This window comes from Pseudopipra pipra, chromosome W (assembly GCF_036250125.1).
Source record: "Pseudopipra pipra isolate bDixPip1 chromosome W, bDixPip1.hap1, whole genome shotgun sequence".
Classification (NCBI taxonomy): Eukaryota; Metazoa; Chordata; class Aves; order Passeriformes; family Pipridae; genus Pseudopipra; species Pseudopipra pipra.
This window is the reverse complement of record NC_087580.1, coordinates 31,924,878-31,945,966: the sequence shown is the minus strand read 5'-3', so window position 1 is coordinate 31,945,966 and position 21,089 is coordinate 31,924,878. Positions and strand designations below refer to the sequence as shown.

General features: G+C 52.3%; 1 protein-coding gene and 1 pseudogene across 1 annotated transcript; one reads left to right on the top strand and one right to left on the bottom strand.

Annotated features, from left to right (window-relative positions):
• The window catches only part of LOC135405249 (zinc finger protein 91-like), a 360,615-nt pseudogene that overhangs the window by 223,239 nt on the left and 116,287 nt on the right, over positions 1 to 21,089 (top strand).
• On the bottom strand, positions 8,337 to 9,508 carry LOC135404581 (olfactory receptor 14J1-like). The gene has a single exon (XM_064639317.1). It carries the CDS (start codon positions 9,309 to 9,311, stop codon positions 8,337 to 8,339), a length of 975 nt encoding a protein of 324 aa, XP_064495387.1. The 5' UTR covers positions 9,312 to 9,508.

Sequence of the window (21,089 nt, the reverse complement as noted above, 5' to 3'; positions counted from 1 at the left end):
ACTTTGTTCTTTTTGAAAGGTTGTTGTAAAGAACAAGGCCAAGGAATAGACTCTGCAAAGTCTCATTGCTGTGCTTGTTTCCCCATTCAGTCCCTGCAGCGAGAGAAGTGACTCACTGGGGTACTTGAGGGCCTGAGGGTTGGGTCAGATGTTCTGTGCTGGTGGCCAGTGGCAAATGGTCTCCAAGTCACCTGCCTGGGTCTCTGCAGCTCGTGAGGGCTCTGATGGCAGGTGAGGACTTGTCTGTAGGAACTCAGGAAGTGCAGGAGAGCACAGAGGATCTGCAGGGACAGCCTGTCCCATCCAGTCAGCAGGGAATGGAGCCCTGGAGCAGAATCCTGCCCATGGTGGAGTCACCCAGAGATCAAGTCCTAAATCTGCCTGTGAACTGGTAAAGGAGAGTTCTGCAACCCCAGGGGACGCAGCAGGAACAGAGAAAGGACTCTGGTGAGTGACTTGCCTCACCCACAGTGAACTCCCCTTTGTGCCTCCCCAGTTCAGGGGGGGCTTTACCAGAGCCAGGGGTGGGCTTTCCAGGAGGGTGTCCTGAAGAACTCTCCAGCCCACAGGCTGCATGGAGTGGAGCCCTGCCCTGCCCTTTGTGCCATTGGAAACAGCCCATGGTCCTGCCCAGCCTTGTTCTTGGCTACTGAGCCTTCCAGGACTATGGCAGAGGGTGGAGAGGAGTGATCCCCATCCTGCTGGGTCTGCTCCCCACCCTGACCAGCATGGCCAGTGCAGGGTCAGCCCAGGGTGCCACAGCCCCTCCCTGTGCAGAGCAGCACCTCCAGCTCAGGGCCCTGCAGGGATCCCAGGCTGGGATCTGCAACTGGCCAAGGCAGCCTGGACACACTGACCCGGGCAAAGGGATGTCCCTGCAGAAGAGCAAGGCAGCATTTCTGGGCCTGCAGAGAGGAATCCCTGACACAGAGAAAGCTCTTTCTGCAGCCCCCCCTGGGGACAGGCTGCTCTGTCCCTGGGCCAGGACTCTGGGCTGGGCTGGGCAGAGGGGCTGGCACTGAGGGGCACAGTCAGGCTGTGCTGGGCATCTCCTGGAGGTGACACCAGGGCTCCTGCAGTTTCCCTGACCTCCATTTCCTCCTGCCCTGCTGAGTGTCCAGCCCCTGAGCTGATGGGGATGCTGAGACTCCTCTCTGTGCCCCAGGAGCTGTTTGCCCTTCAGAGGGGCTGGGGCTGTGTGGGGAGTGCCCAGAGCTCTGCAGCACCCTGGGCTGGGCACTGCTGTGGGGCCAGACCAGATTGGGCTGCTCCACCCCTTGACCTCTATAATGAAACCACTTCTAATTTTCTCCTGAAGAACCATGAGAATGTGTGTTGTGTCCTGAGCACTAATCTGGAACTGTGGGATAACAGAAAAGTTTTTGGTGTCAGGGATACTGGGAAGGCTGGCCAGTGTCACTAGGAGACCTCTCCCAAACCCTTGGAAAGGCCAGAGCCATCCCAGAGCTTCCTGGGGCCTTGGCAAAGGCAGACATGGAACCAGTCTGCAAACAGGGCAGCAAGGAGGGTTGGCAAAGTTCCAGACTGCTCAGGCTCAGCAGGGAAGGGGATAGGGCAAGTCCTCCTGCAGCCATTTCCAAGCATGGGAAGGACAATGCAGGGACTGCAGAACCCCTGTGGGAGGGAAAAGAAGGGAATGTTCTGTGCCTAGACTTCAGCCAGGCCCTTGACATGGTCTCCTGTGATCTCCTGAAAGCCAAACTGGTGAGAGGTGGACTGGACAAGTGAAACATGTGGTGGGTGGGAAGTTGAATGACTGATGAGGGTCAAAAGTCATGGCACAAATTCCTCTGGGCAGCAATTCCCAGGTAACATCCATCAGGGACCAGCCCTTGACCATTCCTATGGAACATCTTTATTATGTCTCTGGATAATGGGGTGAAATGCACTTTCCACTCCTTTGTGGATGAGGCCAAGTTGCAGCGAGTCTGTGAGAAACCTCGTCTAGTTAATGGTGACTTGTACAAAAAATGTGGTCAAGATGACTGAGTTGGATAAACTTGTCTTGCCATCAGGTGCCCAGCAAGGACCAAGACAACGAAGGAAAAAGTCATGGGTCAGAGGAAGGGCAATTCAAAAGGGGAGAAAAAGACCAAACACAACCAAACCAAACCCAAACAAACACAGAATGACAGAATATGCTGAGGTGGAAGGGACCCACAAGGATCATCCAGTCCAACCCAACTGTTCCATTGCCATCTGCCCCCACCCCAGCAGGCTCTGGAGCAAAGCATGGCTGAGGTCCAGCACAGCTCTGCTCTGACACAAAGAACCTGCAGTCAGGGACAGGAAGAGGACAAAGTCTTGTTTAACCAGCCTGAGGAATAATTGGATCAAAGACCTCCTCTGTTCATGGGCACTTGAATGACCCTGTGGATCAGGTTTGGTAGCAATGAGGAGGCTGCAGGTTTCCCTTAGGGAAGAGGAGATCAAGAGCTGACTGTGTCAGAGAGAGCCAGTTTCAGGTGGCTCCAAAATGGACCAGCCAGTGCCCAAAGCTGAGCAAAAAGCAATTCCAGAGGCCCCTGTGTGATAACCCTTTGGAGAAAGGATAAAATCCAGGGTGCTGTAACCCAGAGAGGAGTGAGAGAAATAGGGGAGAAACAACCCTGCAGGCACCAAGGAGAGTGGAGAAGGAGGAAGAGGGAGAGAGAGCCTTGGTGGGCACCTGGCAGCGAAAAGCCAACCCCCAGCCCTGAGAGCCACAGCTGAGCCCAGCACAAAAGCTCCTTTAGGTCTGGAGGTTCTTTGCAGCAGCTTTTTAGCAGAGCTGCCAGCTGGGCCATCAAAGGGGATGCTCAGCTGAGTCTGAAACCTGTGTGATCCTCGTCAGCCTTGGCTCTGTAGGAAAGAACTATAGAATCCTAAATAGTTTGAATCAGATGGGACCTTTATACACCAACTAGTCCAACCCCCCTATAATGAACATGTTCAACTAGATGAGGTTGCTCACAGCCCTTTCTAACCCGACCTTGAATGTTTGTTTCCAAGGGTGGGGCATCTATGATCTCTTTGGGCAACCTGTGCCAGTGTTTCATCACCCTCAGTGTAAAAAATTTCTCCCTAATATCTAGTTCAAATCTGCTCTTTTTTAGTTGAAAACCATTATCACTTGTCTTATTACAACTAAGTCTGTGCCCATCCTTCTTATAAGTGTGATCTCAGGAGCTCCTGACAAGCCTTGACCAAACTAGATGAGCAATGAAGAGCCCCTGGACTGGACCAGGGTGTGGTGAAGTGTCCCTGGACTGGACCAGGTGCTCCTGGATGATCAATGTGGGAACAAACTGGAGTGGAACGTTTGGGGAACACAGGATAATCAGTCATTCCATGAAAGCCTTGGAACATTCCCTGCCTGGGTGTGGGTGTGAATTGACTGTGGTGTGAATGTTGTTTTTGTGAATCTAGAATTGTCACTGCTAAACTTTAGCAAATGCTATTGAACGACTTGATAATTGTTCAATTAGTCAATCATTAAGTGCTACTAATGTCTTTTGCCCCCTTGTCTTTGGATCCAAATCCTTGGTGCCCTGACCCTCCTGCATTCCAAGGCTCTATGTAAATCATTCTCTTTCATCAAAAAATATATATTTTTCATGACTTTCACTTTAAAATCTTCCTTCTTAGCTAAACTACAAAACAACTCCAATCAGTTGTTGACGTCTTGAAGACTTTAGGACAATTAAATAAAAATAAATAATTTGTTTTTCAGTGTTCTAATGAGTCCCACGGTGTGTTTGGTGCTGCATCAGCTGTCAGTCCAAGATGGGCCATGTCAGAACTGCTGAGGAGCAAGGTTGATCATACAGGGTCAGTCTGAATCTCCTAAAGGGGACACTCAGCATAAGGATCACTTGGAGAACACCTCTATCACCTCTTCTCTGAACTTAAAAATGTCCGTAATTGAATTAAAAAAAAAATACAAACTTTGAATACTTGTTTTGAAATTGCCTTGAAGACAATTAAAGGAAGACAAAGAGATCCTGAGGGATTTCTGCATTTTAATGAGCCCCACGGTGTGTTTGCAGCCCAGCCCATGGTCCTGAGGTACTGAGAGAAGATTGAAGCAGCTGCTGAAGAAGTCAGAAGCCAAAGTCCAAGTCCCTTGAAGCATTGCTGGGCCCCACTGAGGGCAGGCACTGCCAAAGCCTCCCCAGGGACTCCTTGGAGCAGCTCCTTGGAGGCCAGGAGTGCAGGCAGACAAAGGCTCTGGGCAGGCCCCTGCAATGCTGAGCAAAGCCTGCCTTGGTTTTGTGGAGCACAAAGGCCAAGGCCTGAGCCCCAGGCCCTGGCCCAGCAGATCCTGTCCCTCCCGGCTGGCTCAGGGCTGTTTGGGGGGCACTGGGATGGGAGGGGGAGGAACAACAAAGGCCAAACACTGGGCAACCCCTGCCAGGCTCCTGAGGGAGGGGCGAGGCAGAAACCAAGTGCAGAACCTGCCAGGAAAGTTGCTTGTGGTGGCCTGAGTGGCAGAGGCAGCTGCCAGAGGCAAGGGGACAAAGGCCTGGGTGCCTTTGGGCCTTGCAGCCCTGCCAGAGCCCTTGGCCATCTCTCCTGCAGGCTGTCCTGCCCTGGCCCTGCTGCTGCTCTGGCCTTGCAGGCTGCACACACCCCTCCTGCTTTCCCACCCCCTCCCAGCAGCATTTCTAGACCCTCCCTGATGTCTCTGCACCAGCTCTGGCTGTTCCCTGGAACACAAAGCCATGGGCTGATCCTGACTCCCTCTGGGTGAGCTCTTGCAGCACAAGGCTCCCCGTTGAGTGACATTTCTCTTTCCTCACCTTCAGTCTGAACTTTCAATGCTACTCTTTGTGGAGATTTCTTTTCTATTTCTTTTTCCAGGGAGAAAAGCTCCATCCTGTCAGATCTCCTCTAGACCCTCTCCAGTTCTTCCTCATTCCTCCAGAATGGGGAACCTCACAGACAGACAGACCAGTCCAGATGTGGTGAACCCAGGGCTGAGTCCAGGGGGGTAACAACTCCCTTGTCTGGGTGCCCACACTCCCCCCAAGGCAGCCCCATGTGCAGTTGGCCTTAAATCAAGGGGCCATTCTGATTCTTTGTAACATCACAGAATCAAGTGGCACCGTGACACTGCAGGGCCTCATGGAACCAAAGGAATGCAGGGACACTGTGGAATCTCATGGAACCAAGGGACCATTGTGACATGCGGGGTCTCTTTGGAACAAAAGGAACCCTGAAACATCTCAGAACCTCCTGGAACCAAGGGGCCACTGTGCCTGCCCTGAACTCCATGGAATCAAGCAGAGCTGCTGCCTCCCCCCCGCCGCCGCACGGACCGGAGTCGCCGGCTCTGCCCCGCTTGGACACCTCTGGAGTCAGTGTGTTCTTGGGCAGCACAACTGATCTCAGACCAGAGAGTTTTTCACATTTTGCTTTGCTCCCTTTTACCGTGGTTTTCTTTTTTGTTCTTTGTTCATTCAGGGGGAAAATGGGGAAGGGAGACACGTGTGGATCCCTGTTTTTATCTGTTTACAAAAGGGAGTTGGGGCAGGAGGGGAGAGAGGAGGCAATTTCTCTCTCTGCTGTTGCTTTGAATAGTTCTGTTGGTATTGTTGGTTTTGCTGTTATATTTCTTGTCAGTAAACTCTTATTTTTTCACTTATACCTCCTTGTATTTTGTCTCCCTATAGTGGTGTGGAATAAAAGAGGAGTGAATTCATTTCATTGGAGTTCCCGCCCCAATATGTGTCTTTAAACCAGGGTTTGCTCAAGAGCTCCCTGAAATTTGGCATCATCCACAAAGAACTTGAAAATGCATTTTGTCCCATTGTACAGAGAGATAATAAAGATGTTCTCTAGTGGTGTTCAAGGGCTGGTCACTGAGGGATTTCACCAGGAAGTTGCTGCCAAGAGGACTTTGTACCATGGATTTTATTTGACACTTCAGCCAATTTCCCACCCACCACATCTTCCACTTCTTCAGTCCAGTTCTCACCAATCTGGCCATAAGGAGACCACAGGACACCATGTCAAGGGCCTTGATGATGTCTGGGCACACAACATCCCCTTCTTTTCCCTCCCACAGGGGTTCTGCAATCCCTGTCTCGTCCTTCCAGTGCCTGGGAATGGCTGCAGAAAGACTTGCCATATCCGCTTCCCTGCTGAGCCTGAGCAGTCTGGAACTCTCGAACCCTTCTTGCTGCCCTGTTTGCAGACTGCTTCCATGTCTGCCTTTGCCAAGGCCCCAGGAAGCTCTGGGATGGCTCTGGCCTTTCCAAGGGTTTGGGAGAGGTCTCCCAGTGACACTGCTCAGCCTTCTCAATATCCCTGACTGCAAAAGCCTTTTCTATTATCCCACAGTTTCAGTTTAATGCTCAGGACACAACACACATTCTCATGGTTCTTCAGGAGAAAATTAGAAGTGATTTCATTATAGAGGTCAACTGGTGGAGCAGCCCAGTCTGGTCTGGCCCCACAGCAGTGCCCAGCCCAGGGTGCTGCAGAGCTCTGGGCACTCCCCACACAGCCCCAGCCCCTCTGAAGGGCACAGCAGCTCCTGGGGCACAGAGAGGAGTCTCAGCATCCCCATCAGCTCTGGGGCTGGACACTCAGCATGGCAGCAGGAAATGGAGGTCAGGGAAACTGCAGGAGCCCTGGTGTCACCTCCAGGAGATGCCCAGCACAGCCTGACTGTGCCCCTCAGTGCCAGCCCCTCTGCCCAGCCCAGCCCAGAGTCCTGGCCCAGGGACAGAGCAGCCTGTCCCCAGGGGGGGCTGCAGAAAGAGCTTTCTCTGTGTCAGGGATTCCTCTCTGCAGGCCCAGAAATGCTGCCTTGCTCTTCTGCAGGGACATCCCTTTGCCCAGGTCAGTGTGTCCAGGCTGCCTTGGCCAGTTGCAGATCCCAGCCTGGGATCCCTGCAGGGCCCTGAGCTGGAGGTGCTGCTCTGCACAGGGAGGGGCTGTGGCACCCTGGGCTGACCCTGCACTGGCCATGCTGGTCAGGGTGGGGAGCAGACCCAGCAGGATGGTGTCTCTCCTCTCCACCCTCTGCCGTAGTCCTGGAAGGCTCAGTAGCCAAGAACAAGGCTGGGCAGGACCATGGGCTGTTTCCAATGGCACAAAGGGCAGGGCAGGGCTCCACTCCATGCAGCCTGTGGGCTGGAGAGTTCTTCAGGACACCCTCCTGGAAAGCCCACCCCTGGCTCTGGTACAGCCCTCCCTGAACTGGGGAGGCACAAGGGGAGTTCACTGTGGGTGACACGAGTCACTGGCCAGAGTCCTTTCTCTGTTCCTGCTGCGTCCCCTGGGCTTGCAGAACTCTCCTGTACCAGTTCACAGGCAGATTTAGTACTTGATCTCTGGTGACTCCACCCTGGGCAGGATTCTGCTCCAGGGCTCCATTCCCTGCTGACTGGATGGGACGGGCTGTCCCTGCAGATCCTCTGTACTCTCCTGCACTTCCTGAGTTCCTACAGACAAGTCCTCACCTGCCATCAGAGCCCTCACAAGCTGCAGAGCCCCAGGCAGGTGACTTGGAGACCATTTGTCACCTCCATTGGCCATCGGCCACCAACACACAACAGCTGAACCAACCCTCAGTCCCTGCAGTCCCAGTGGGTCCCTGACCTCCCTGCACTGTCTCCATGAGAAACAAGCAAAGCAACAAGACTTTCGAGAGTCTATTCCTTGGAATTCTTCTCAATACCAATGTTGGGAAAAGACCTCAGCCTTCAGGAAGGGGCTGGAGGGGAACCCCTTTGCTGCTGGAACTGCTGTTGTGGAGCCCAGCCCTGTCCCAGCAGTGCCCAGGGCCTGTCCCTGCCTGTGCTCACAGGCCTGACCCACAGCAGGACAGTGACTGAGCTGCCAGAGCACTCAGGCCTTGGGCACGGACAGGAAAGGAGAGGGTGGGAGAGCAACGAGAGCAGCTCTGAACAGACCCAGTTCTGGGGCTCCCTGGCAGTGCTGGGACTCTTTTCCTCTCTACATCTGCAAACGTGGAAATGCCCTCCAGCTTCAGGGGAGGTCTTGAGGAAGAATCTGGAGAAAAGAATTTGTGTCCTTTCTTACACTCAGAGATTGTGATTCCTCATGTACAAACTATCACAGGGAGGATGTTTGACAAATATCTTTCTGCACAAACTTTTATTTTGTTTAAATGCACACAAAGCATGATTCCTGATTTGTATATTTTTTGGGTCAAAAAGAAAAAAGAGATAGACAGTGAAATCTATATGGGATGACGAATAAAATTTCAGCCTTAATGACATGAACAGAAGTAAAAAAAACAGGAAAATGCCCCCCCCCCCCACTATTAAAAGCCTTAGAAGGCAGGCTGGGTCCAAAATAACTTATACAATGAGTGTTCTGCAGAAGAAAAGATGGAATTTATTGCTTCTCAAAAAACATGTAGTCATCATTTTCCTTATGGCATCCCTGAGCTCCTGGTTCCTCAGGCTGTAGATGAGGGGGTTCAGTGCTGGAGGCACCACCGAGTACAGAACTGAAACCACCAGATCCAGGGATGGGGAGGAGATGGAGGGGGGCTTCAGGTAGGCAAATGTGGCAGTACTGAGGAACAGGGAGACCACAGCCAGGTGAGGAAGGCACGTGGAAAAGGCTTTGTGCCGTCCCTGCTGAGAGGGGATCCTCAGCACAGCCCTGAAGATCTGCATATAGGAGAAAACAATGAAAATGAAACAACTAAATGATAAACTGGCAGTAACCCCAATGAGCCCAATTTCCCTGAGGTAGCCTGAGTGTGAGCAGGAGAGCTTGAGGACGTGTGGGATTTCACAGAAGAACTGGCCCAGGGCATTGCCCTGGCACAGGGGCAGGGAAAATGTATTGGCTGTGTGCAGCAGAGCACTGAGAAACCCAGTGACCCAGGCAGCTGCTGCCATGTGGGCACAAGTTCTGCTGCCCAGGAGGGTCCCGTAGTGCAGGGGTTTGCAGATGGCAACGTAGCGGTCGTAGCACATGATGGTGAGGAGATAATACTCTGCTAAGATGAAGAGGAAAAAGAAAAAGAGCTGTGCAGCACATCCCATGTAGGAGATGGTTGTGGTGTCCCAGAGGGAGTTGTGCATGGCTTTGGGGACAGTGGTGCAGATGCAGCCCAGGTCTGTGAGGGAGAGGTTGAGCAGGAAGAAGCCCATGGGGGTGTGCAGGTGGTGGTCACAGGCTACGGCGCTGAGGATGAGGCCGTTGGCCAGGAGGGCAGCCAGGGAGATGGCCAGGAAGAGCCAGAAGTGCAGGAGCTGCAGCTCCCGCCTGTCTGCGAATGCCAGGAGGAGGAACTGGGCCATGGAGCTGCTGTTGGACATTTGCTGTTTCTTAGCATAGGATCTGTTCAAAAAAGGAAAGGACAGGGAACAGTTAAGACAGACCTCTGTGAAAAAGCCACTCCATTTCTAAAAGAAATCGATGTGTCAAATGTCACCAAATGCACTGCCAAGGAGTCAGTTTTGCTCTGCTCCAGGGGGAAATGGAATTTTTTGGTAGAACTCTCACACACACAAGGAATGTCAGATGTAACCCACCTTGAATACAAAAGTTCCACCTCTACACTCATAACTCAGAAGAGCTGGGGCTGCAGAGTAGAAGCTCAGTCTGAAGTTAGAATAATTGTACCTGTGTTTTTTATTTTTACCATCACACCTGGGGAAGGTTCTTTTCCACTGCAGGAATCCTCATATCTATGCCCCAGCACACAGAGCCCTGGGGGCAGGACCCTGCTCTGCACCACAGCCCTGGGCACCCCTGGCTGCACCCCCACCTTCCCACCCCACAGCCAGCCCTGCCACAGGGAACCTTCTGGCCCTGGGCCTCTGATGGGGCAGCAGCAAGTCCTGCTCTGCAGCAGCTTCTCCTGCTGCACCCCAGCAAATCCAGCAGAGCCATCCTGACAGCTCCTGCCACTGCTGCCATTTGGCAGCTGGGAGAGGCACTTGCAGGAACTCACCTGCCCTGCTCTGCAGCCAGAGCCTGACCGTGGCAAAGGGCTGGCAAGGTTCCTGCCCTGAGCAGCTCTGCCCTGTCCTCCCATCCCAGGATCCCTTGAACCTCCTGCTCCCTTCTCCTGTCTGCCCTTGCTGCCTGCAGCTCCTGCCCTGCTCTGCCATATGGCCACTTCCCCTGCACTGCAGCAGCTGGGAGAGTCCTGCTGAAAGATCCTAGAAGCTGTGGGATGTGGCAGCTTTAGGAGATGCCTCCAGGAAGGCAAGTTGAACTTTTCTACAGCCAGAGAATTCTTCCTTCAAATACTGGGAAGGTTTCTCCTGTAGTGAGAGCTGAGTCACCTCAGTGAGAGGTATGTTGGTTGCCATGGTAACTGATAGTGGCAATGAGAATATATTATGGTTGCCATGGTAACCGACTGTATCTGTGGGAAGTATGATGGTTCCTGTGGTAAATGACCATAGCAATGGGAATGTATGCTGGTTTCCATGGTAACTAATTGTAGCAATGGGAATGTATGCTGGTTGCCATGGTAACCGAGCATAGCAATGAGAATCTATGATGGTTGCCATGGTAACAAAACGTAACAATGGAAATGTGTGATGTTTGCCATGGTGACTGTAGCAACGAGAATGACTGATTCTTGCCATGGTAACCGACCGTAGGAATAGGAATGTGTCATGGTTGCCATGGTAACTGACCATGGCAATGAGAATGTATGATGGTTGCCATGGTAACCGACTGTACCAAAGGGAAATATGATGTTTGCCATGGTAACTGACTGTAGCAACTGAAATGTGTGATGGTTGCCATGGTAACTGACTGTAGAACAGAAAATGTATGCTTGTTGCCATGGTAACTGACCATCGCAGTGGAAATATGATGGTTACCATGGTAACTGACTGTGAAACAGGAATGTATGCTGGTTGCCAGGGTAACCAACTGTAGCAATGGGAATTTATGCTGGTTGCCATGGCAACCGACCATAGCAGTAGGAATGTATGAAGGTTGCCATGGTAACTGACTGTAGCAACTGAAATATGTGATGGTTGCCATGGTAACTGACTGTAGAACGGAAAATGTATGCTTGTTGCCATGGTAACTGACCATAGCAATGGGAGTGTATGATGCTTGCCATGGTAACTGATCATAGCAGCAGGAATCTATGATGGTTGCCAGAGTAACTGACTATAGCAATGAGACTGTATGATGGTTGCCATAGTAACTGACCATAGCAATGGGACTGTGTGATGGTTGCCATGGTAACTGACCTTTGCAGTGGGAAATGTGTGATGCTTGCCATAGTAACTGACCATAGCAATAAGACTGTATGATGATTGCCATGGTAACTGAGTGTACCAATGGGAAGTATTATGGTTCCTGTGGTAACTGACCGTAGCAATGGAAATGTATGCTGGTTGCCATGGTAACCAACCATAGCAATAAGAATGTATGATGGTTGCCATGGTAACAGACCCAAGCAATGGAAATGTTTGATGGTTGCCATGGTAACTGACTGTAGCAAGGGGAATGTGTGATGTTTGTCATGGTAACTGACAGTAGAAACCAGAATGTGTGATGGTTGCCATGGTAATGACCGTGGCAATTGTAATGTATAATGGTTGACATGGTAACTGACTGTAGCAGTAGGAAGTATGATGGTTGCCACGGTAACTGACTGTGGCAACGGGACTGTATGATGGTTGCCATGGTAACTGACCGTAGCAATGGGAATGTGCAATGGTTGCCATGGTAACCGAGCATAGAAATAGGAATGTGTGATGGTTGCCATGGTACCTGTGTGTAGCAATGGGAATGTATGATGTTGTTCATGGTAACTGAGCATAGAAACGGGAATGTATGTTGGTTGCCAAGGTAACTGACTGTACCAATGGCAATGTGTGATGGCTGCCGTGGTAACTGACCATGGCAATGAGACTGTATGCTGGTTGTCATGGTAACCAACAATACCAGTGGGAATGTATGATCATTGCCACGGTAACTGACTGTAGCAATGGAAATATGTGATGGTTGCCACGGTAACTGACCTTAGCAATGGGAATGTATGGTAGTTGCTGTGGTAACTGACCGTGGCAATGAGAATATAAACTGTTTGCCATGGTAACTGACCACAGCAGTGGGAAGTATGCTGTTTGCCACAGTAAGCAATTGACTGTAGCAATTATGGTTGCCATGGTAACCGACCATAGCAATGACAATGTATTATGGTTGCCATGGTAACTGACGGTGGCAATGGGAATGTATTCTATTTGCCATGGTAACTGACCATAGCAGTGGGAATGCAAGCTGGTTGTCATGGCAACTGTGATTTACTTAGGCTTTGAGCACGATATTTTCATCTGCAAAAACATTAGTGAGTGCCCAGAGATCTCCCAAGATGGGCTTTAAAGTTCTCAAGCACATGAGCACTAAACAGGGGCTAAGGAGCTGTGGTCTCAATGGTGTGGAGACTGAGGACAGCACAGGACAGCCCTGAGAGGGCTTGAAGGGAGGATTTAGAGATGGTGGATCCTTTTGTCAGAGCAGAAAGGAGCATGAGAAAGAAAGAATTAATGCCAAGTGCAGCTGGGGAGGTCCTGAGTGGACATGAAGAAAAGGGAATTTTCACTCCATGGAAAACACTGGGCTGCAACACGTCACCCAGGAAAGGAGTCTGGATGAGCCCAAGGCTTTGTGTGTGCAGGAAGAGCCAGGGAGGACGCAGAGATGTCAGTGCAGGAAGGTGCCAGCCAGGTGGGGCAGCCGGGGGGATGATGACAGCCTGCAGGGAAAGGGGCAGGGCATGGACACCGTAGGACAGCCTGGGCTGGAGAGGAGACAGGGATGGGGAGAAGCTGAAAGGCCCTGACAGAGCCACCTTCTGCAGGCCTTTGGCCATGGCTGCTGTCTGTGCCCCTGATGCCAGGAGGAGGGGAGTGGCCCTTGCAGCCCTGGGGCCTCATGGCCTCCTTGTCCCTGCTCAGCAGCCTGGCAGGTGCCACCCCATGGTCCTGCCCTTGGTATTGCCCATCCCACATCCCAGTGCCCCAGGAAGAGCCCTGAGGAATGAGGCAGGGACAGCATCTGCCTTCCCAGGGGCTGGGGGTCAGGGCTTGGTCCTCTGGATTAAGGAAACAAGTCAAAGTTTATTCAGCATCAGAGCCACCTTTCCCTCGCTTGTCCATCCTTGTCCATCACTGTCTGCAGTTTTCTGCTCTAACTGGAACCTGGGGACACCTTCTCAGTTGTGTCCCTCAGTGAGACTCATTAGCACTACAAGAAACTTCAGTGTTTCAATCTCATTTTGACTTCTTGAAAAGTTTGAACTTCCTCTCAGGAACTGAGTCTCACATAAACAACACCAATCCCCCTGAGGGTCATGAAATGCCTGGGGCTGTTGCTGTGCTGCTGAGCTGGGCCAGGCTCCTGGCACACAGGGAGCTCCTGGCAAGCAAGAAGAGCTTCAAAGAGACAGCTCTGCTGGTGAGCAGCTCCTCTGCACAGCCCAGCAGAGCTGAGGGCACTGCCAGGGCAGCTCAGGGACACCAGCAGGGCACAGACAGAGCTTCAAGGGGCTCAGCACTGGCAGGAGGGCTGAGAGCTCCCTGCAGGAGGAATCTTGACAGGGTGCACATGGTGAGTCTGTGGTTGCAGGGCAGCGCAGGGGCAGCTCCTGGAGGCATCTCCTAAAGCTGGTCCAGCCCCAGCTGATGGGATGGGTGAGCAGGGGGCTGTTTTGGGGCACTGTGGAAGAGTTGTGAAACAGGGGGTGCAGCCAGGGGTACCCAGGGCTGTGGGGCAGAGCAGGGTCCTGCAGCCCAGGGCGCTGTGCTGGGCAGGGACTCTGCTGCCTGCCAGGGGAAGCTCTCAGCTGGCCTGGGGAGCTGCTCCCAGGGCTGGGCCAGAAGGGCTGTGGGCAAGGAGCAAACCTGGCAGCTGAGGGAGGACCTTTTCCATGTCTCGATGTTGCAGGGTCAGACCTGCTCACAGCTCCAGACCACTACACCACATTCAATGGAGAATTTTTTGCAAAACTCACAAAAGACAGGGACTACAGGAAAGGAATTAGTCCTGAGGTGTGTTTCCTGCTTAGGCATTGTAGCATAGACATTGTTCTCTCAGTTCAGGAGGCTACACTGAAATTCCAACTCTTTTACTCTCAGACGAATATTTCAGGCAGTGTCAGAGATGAGCACAGGATCCTGGGCAGTGCGGAGCCTTCCCTTGGGGGTGGGCACTCTCCTGTCCCAGCCCTTGGCTTCTCTGCAGGAGGGCTCCTGTCCTGCTCTGTCCAGCACAGCTGCACCTCTGGGCTGGCACAGGGGACACTTCACAGAGCTGCCCTTTGAAGCAGCGCTGCCCTGCTCTCAGCACAGACCTTGGTGGGGTTTTTAAAGATGAATCTGTGTGTGAAGTCCTCTTCAAGGCAGCCCAAGGGAAAGTGCAGGGCAGATGGGAAACAGATTGAGAGGCACTGCAGCTCTCCTGGCTCTGCAATAAGCAATGGAGAGCTCAGCCCTTCTGCATGTCCTGTCTCAACACTAGTCAGATTTGTCATAAGAAAAATTTGACCCTAAAAAAATTTGCCCCCGGTGTTATGATTGTAACCAAAAAACCCATTCAAAATTATTTTAAGGATACTCTGTGCCTCTCTTCTGCGGCCCAAATTGCTCCAAGACAAAAGTACAGGAATTTAACTTTTCCATCAAAGCTGGGTTCCATGTGACATCCCCTGTGATCATGAGAGCTGTCGCAAACCAGCTCCATGTCTGCACTGCAGCAGAGCAAAGCTGAGTCCTCGGCAGCACATGGGCAGAGCTCCTGCTCTTCACAGCACCCTCAGCCAACATAAAGCAGGAAAAGGAAATAAATTTAATTTTGGCAGGTTTTCAATTCAAAACTGGAGTGGTTTTGCTCAGCGAGGTCTGTCTTAATTGTTCCACGTCTTTTCTGAATAGAGACCCACACCATGAAACAACAAATGTGGAACAGCAGCTCCCTCACCCAGTTCCTCCTCCTGGCATTCGCAGACAGGCGGGAGCTGCAGCTCCTGCACTTCTGGCTCTTCCTGGCCATCTCCCTGGCTGCCCTCCTGGCCAACGGCCTCATCCTCAGCGCCGTAGCCTGTGACCACCACCTGCACACCCCCATGGGCTTCTTCCTGCTCAACCTCTCCCTCACAGACCTGGGCTGCATCTGCACCACTGTCCCCAAAGCCATGCACAATTCCCTCCAGAACACCACAACCATCTCCTACACGGGATGTGCTGCACAGCTCTTTTTCTTTCTGTTCTTCATGTCAGCAGAGTTTTCCCTCCTCACCATCATGTGCTACGACCGCTACGTTGCCATCTGCAAACCCCTGCACTACGGGACCCTCCTGGGCAGCAGAGCTTGTGCCCACATGGCAGCAGCTGCCTGGGCCACTGGGTTTCTCGATGCTCTGCTGCACACAGCCAACACATTTTCCCTGCCCCTGTGCCAGGGCAATGCCCTGGGCCAGTTCTTCTGTGAAATCCCACACATCCTCAAGCTCTCCTGCTCACACTCAGGCTACCTCAGGGAAATTGGGCTCACTGTGGTTAGTTCCTGTTTAGTGTTCTGTTGTTTCATTTTCATTGTTTTCTCCTATGTGCAGATCTTCAGGGCTGTGCTGAGGATCCCCTCTCAGCAGGGACAGCACAAAGCCTTTTCCATGTGCCTCCCTCACCTGGCCGTGGTCTCCCTATTTGTCAGCACTGTCCTGTTATCCCACCTCAAACCCCCCTCCATCTCCTCCCCATCCCTGGATCTGGCACTATCAGTTCTGTACTCGGTGGTGCCTCCAGCACTGAACCCCCTCATCTACAGCCTCAGGAGCCAGGAGGTCAAGGATGCCCTCAGAAAAATGATGACTGGATGCTTTTCAGGAGCAATTATGTGCCAGGTTTCTGATGTGTAGCATTCAGAATGGGACTCCTTAATGGACCAGCCTTCCTGCTCAGGTTTTTTGTGGAGGTCATCAGGTTGTTCGTGCAATAATTTTCTGTGCAATTAAATATTATTATGCATCTGCCTTCTAATTTCATGTCTACCCATTGAATTTTACCCAGAGATGTATAAATGATGAATTGTACTGGCTGAGTATTTAAACAAAATAAAACACCCTGCAGTGCCTTCTTTGTCAAAGACCCTTCTTCTTAGCTGTTCCTAAAGGACAGCACACTGCAGGACAGGGTGTATTTGCAAACAGGAAGGGGACAATAATCCCAGCCCAGCAGCACTGCCAGGGAGCAGCAGGGCTTGGTCTTTGCAGAGCTGCTCTCTTGCCACTTCCACACTGTCCTCCTGAGCCCCTTTCTCGTTGTAAGGCCTGAGTGCTCTCTGAGCACAGTCCTGTGGGCTGGAAGCCCTTGGAGCACAGGCAGGGACAGGCTCTGGGAACTTGTGAAGCAGAGCTGGGCTCCCTTCCAGCATCTCCAGGATGCTGTGGCATCTTCTGAGGGCACTGCATGTACTGGGTCACTTGTTCTGTGACCTTGCTCCAGGGCTGCAACTCTCCTACAGTGTGTCCCCATGACACTCCTGCTCTCTGCTTTCCAGGTTTCATTTTTAGATCCAGTCTTCCCCTCCTGTTCATAGGGACATCCTGGGAGTGCTTCAGAGCTGCCATCCTGGGGCAGCTCCTGCCCAGCGTGGGCAGGCACAAGGTCTCTCCACCTGCTCCTCTCACCTCCCCAGTGCCACTGTTTTCTGCAGCCTCCTCATCCTTGCCCAGCACAGCCCTCCTGGCACAGTTGGACACAGCCCTTGTTCTACCCCCTCCTCAGGCACCTGCCCAACCCCCTCAGCTCCAGCCTGATGGCCAGAAACCTTCAGGGCAAGGAGGCACCAGGCAAAATGCTGAGCAAACCTTTCAGGGTCACAGGGGCCCTTCGGTTCCAGGAGCCCCTTGGTGTCACCAAAAATCATTGATTTAATGAGCTTAAACTGTGTGAAAATGGTCCCTTGGTACCACAAGGTTTCACAGTGTCTGGGTGTTCCTTTGTTTCTACGAGGTTCTGCAGTGTCCCAGGGTCCCTTTGGCTCCATAGTGCCTGGTCACAATGGCCTCTGGATTCCATGGGATTCTTCAGTGTCACAATGGCCCTTCATCCCACAAGATTCCACAGAGTCACTGTGCTCCTTTGCATCCATAAGGCCCTGTAGTGTCACAATGGCACCTTGATTCCATGAGGTTCCAATTTGTCCATGGGTTCCTTTGGCTCCAGAGGGCCCTGTAGTGCCGAAATGACTCCTGGATTCCATGAGTTTCCACAGTGTCCTCGGGTCCATAGGGCCTTCAATGTCACAATGCTTCCTTGATTTGCAGAGTGTCTCAGGGTTCCTTCATTTCCATGAGGCCCTGCCTCATGGTCTCTTGATTCCATAAGGTTGTGCAGTGACAAAATGGAACCCCAATTCCATGAGGCTGCACAGTGTCCCGGGGTTCCTTTGGCTCCATAATGCCCTGTAGTGTTACAGTGATCCCTTAAGTCCATGTGCTGTCCTCAGTGTCACAATGACCCCTTGATTCCATGAAGTTGCACAGTGTCCCTTCGTTCAATTTTTCCACGAGTTTCCCCAGTGTCACAATGGCCCCTTGATTCCATAGGATTCCCCAGTGTCCCAAAGTCCATTTGGCTCCAAAAAGGCCCTGTAGTGCCACAGTGGCCCCTTGATTTTATGAGGTTCCACTGTGTCCCAGAGTTTCTTTGTTTCCATGAGGCTCCACAGTGACACAATGGCTCCCTGGTTCCATGAGGTTCCAAAAGGTTTCTGGATTCCTTTTGTTCCACAAGGCCCCAGATGTTAAATGGTCCCCTGATTCCACAAGATTTCACAGTGTCCCTGTGTTCCTTGGTTTCCATTAGGCCCTGCAGTGCCACAATGGCCCCTTGATTCCAGGTGGTTGCACAGTGTCATCACTGAGCCCACCCAGATGAAAGTTTGGGGGAGATTAGGAGGAACTGGGACAAAAAAGATTGGATATTTGGGGAAGGAAAGAGGGGCTTGTCCAAGAGAGAGGAAAGATTTTGATGAGGTAAAAACAGGTTCAGGGAATGCTGAGGGTGCTGAAACACTGACTGTGAAAACATTCCTGATGGACCTTTATCCTCTTTGTAACCTCAAGCCCCAACACTACCCAAAATTTCTGCCCCTCCCACTGAAAGGAGTCCACTGCTCTAATTCCAAACCAGAAAAAGTCCAAACCCAGAACTCCAGAGTCTTATTTTTACTCCAGTGCCCACCCCAATCCCAAACCTGTATTACCAGTATGAAAAGCCAAGCTTTAATCCTAACCCAGCCTAAAAATCTCTTCTCCTAATCATGAACCAGACACTGCCAGCAGAACAACAAACCTCCCAAAGTTTTGCCTAATCCCAACTCTGAGCTCTAAACCCAAGCCCTGACCATTAAGCACCCCCACAGCCCTTGGGAGCAGGGCAAGGACCTGGAGGGCCCAGAGCAGGCCCAGGGGGTTGGCAGAGGAATGGGAGGTGACCTGGATCTGCTCAGCTCTGCAGTGACCCCCAGGAGAAGGGCCTGGGCTCTGGGAGGGATGTCCTGTGGCACAGGGGCTCAGGATCCAAGTTCAGAAGGCCAAGTGCACATGGCAACAGCCAGAGCTGGTGCAGAGACATCAGGGAGGGTCTAGAAATGCTGCTGGGAGGGGGTGGGAAAGCAGGAGGGGTGTGTGCAGCCTGCAAGGCCAGAGCAGCAGCAGGGCCAGGGCAGGACAGCCTGCAGGAGAGATGGCCAAGGGCTCTGGCAGGGCTGCAAGGCCCAAAGGCACCCAGGCCTTTGTCCCCTTGCCTCTGGCAGCTGCCTCTGCCACTCAGGCCACCACAGGCAACTTGCCTGGCAGGTTCTGCCCTTGGTTTCTGCCTCGCCCCTCCCTCAGGAGCCTGGCAGGGGTTGCCCAGTTTTGGGCCTTTGTTGTTCCTCCCCCTCCCATCCCAGTGCCCCCCAAACAGCCCTGAGCCAGCCGGGAGGGACAGGATCTGCTGGGCCAGGGCCTGGGGCTCAGGCCTTGGCCTTTGTGCTCCACAAAACCAAGGCAGGTTTTGCTCAGCATTGCAGGGGCCTGCCCAGAGCCTTTGTCTGCCTGCACTCCTGGCCTCCAAGGAGCTGCTCCAAGGAGTCCCTGGGGAGGCTTTGTCAGGGCCTGCCCTCAGTGGGGCCCAGTGATGCTTCAAGGCACTTGGAGTTTGGCTTCTGACTTCTTCAGCAGCTGCTTCAATCTTCTCTCAGTACCTCAGGATCATGGGCTGGGCTGCAAACACACCGTGGGGCTCATTAAATTCCAGAAATCCCTCAGGATCTCTTTGTCTTCCTTTAATTGTCTTCAAGGCAATTTCAAAACAAGTCTTCCAAGTTTGTACTTTTTTTGTTTTAATTCAATTATAGATATATTTTAGTTCAGAGAAGAGGTGATAGAGGTGTTCTCCAGGTGATCTTGATGCTGAGTGTCTCCTCAGGAGACCACACTGACCCTGGATGATCAACCTTGCTCCTCACCCCCCAGCCTCACCAGTTCTGACATGGCCCATCTTGGACTGACAGCTGATGCAACTCCAAACACACTGTGGACCCATTAAAACACTGAAAAACAAATTATTTTCATTCCTTTATTTGTCTTCAAGTCTTCAAGACTTCTAGAGCTAATTGGAGTTGTTTTGTAGTTTAGCTAATGAAGAAGATTTTAACGTGGACATCATGAAAAATACATTTTTTTTGATGAAAGAGAATTATTTACACAGAGACTTGGGATGCAAGAGGGTCAGGGCAGGAAGGATTTGGATCCAAAGACAAGGGGGCAAAAGACATTAGTAGCATTTAATCATTGACCAATTGAACAGTTATCAGGTGATTCAATAGCATGTGCTGCAATTTTAACAGTGACTGAATTATAGATTCACAACAACAACATTCCCACCACAGTCAATTCACACCCGCACCCAGGCAGAGATGTGTGGACACATCAGTAGCTGGGGGTGGAAAGGTCCCTCTCTCAAATTCTCCTTGTTGTCAGGGAAACACTCCCCCAAATCCCTTTGTGTTTTCCACCAGACCAGGGTCACAGCTGGAGGAGTGTTTGTTGAGGGGCGTCAGAATTGTCCTGGGCATTAGCGAGGGTCTTTGGAGTGTTGGAAACTGGAGGGTTCCCGAGCTGGGAGAGGCTTCCAGAGGTGTCCCAGTGAGAGGGAGGTGCTGGGGAGCTGCCAGGGCCTCCCTCAGCCCCGCTGGTTGTGGGCTCACAAGGGGACTGGCTTTAGTTATCTGCTGAATTTCCATCCTGGTGTCAGGAATGACTGGGGTTTCCACAGTATTTGGAAATTCCATCCGAACAGTTCCATTTTGGTTATGATTCAGGCAGGGAATATTCCAAGGTTTTCAGGGGATGACTCCTTATCCTGTGTTCCCCATCTCTTACACCCATCCCAGTCAGCTGGATGGTTTATTGACAATGTGTCCCGAGGGGCGGCACCTCCGATGCCATAGAAACCCCTCCCCTGGATTAGGAAACCTTTGGAATTCAGGAGCTGTTCCAGTGGAGCACGAAAATGAACAGCAATTTTCCTAAAGCCCAGACCCCAGCAGAACAAAGCCAGGCCCCCTCAGTGTCAGAGCAAAGGTCCCCCATCCCTGTGTCCCTGTGGCCGCTGAGGCGGCAGCGCAGGCCCGAGGCGGTGCCGGGTCCCGGTGCAGCCGGGGCAGAGCGGCGGCTGCGCGAGCGGCAACCCCGGCGGTGAGTGCGGCAGCCCCGTGGGAGCGGCGGCTCCGGGCACAGACGCCGGCGGCAGCCGCTGTGGCTCCTGGAACCGAGTGGCCATTGGGACACTGCAGGGCCTCCTGGAATCCAGGGGCCGGTGGGACACTGGGGAGCCTCTTGGAGCCAAGGGAACCCTGGGATGTTTTGGAACATCGTGAAATCAACGAGCCATTGTGACACTGCAGGGCCTCGAGGAACCAAAGGAACCCTCAGAGTTTTTGCAACCTCATGGAATCAAGGGTCTGTTTCTGGCAGGATGCTCTGCTTGGATAATACCTAAAAACTGGTCAGAGAATGCAAACAATGTAAGGTCTCTGTAGTGAGTTACTGCTGGTGTCGAGGTGCTGTT

Excerpts from the sequence above, each read along its gene's own strand:
- LOC135404581 (XM_064639317.1), bottom strand. The coding sequence starts at position 9,311 with ATGTCCAACAGCAGCTCCATGGCCCAGTTCCTCCTCCTGGCATTCGCA.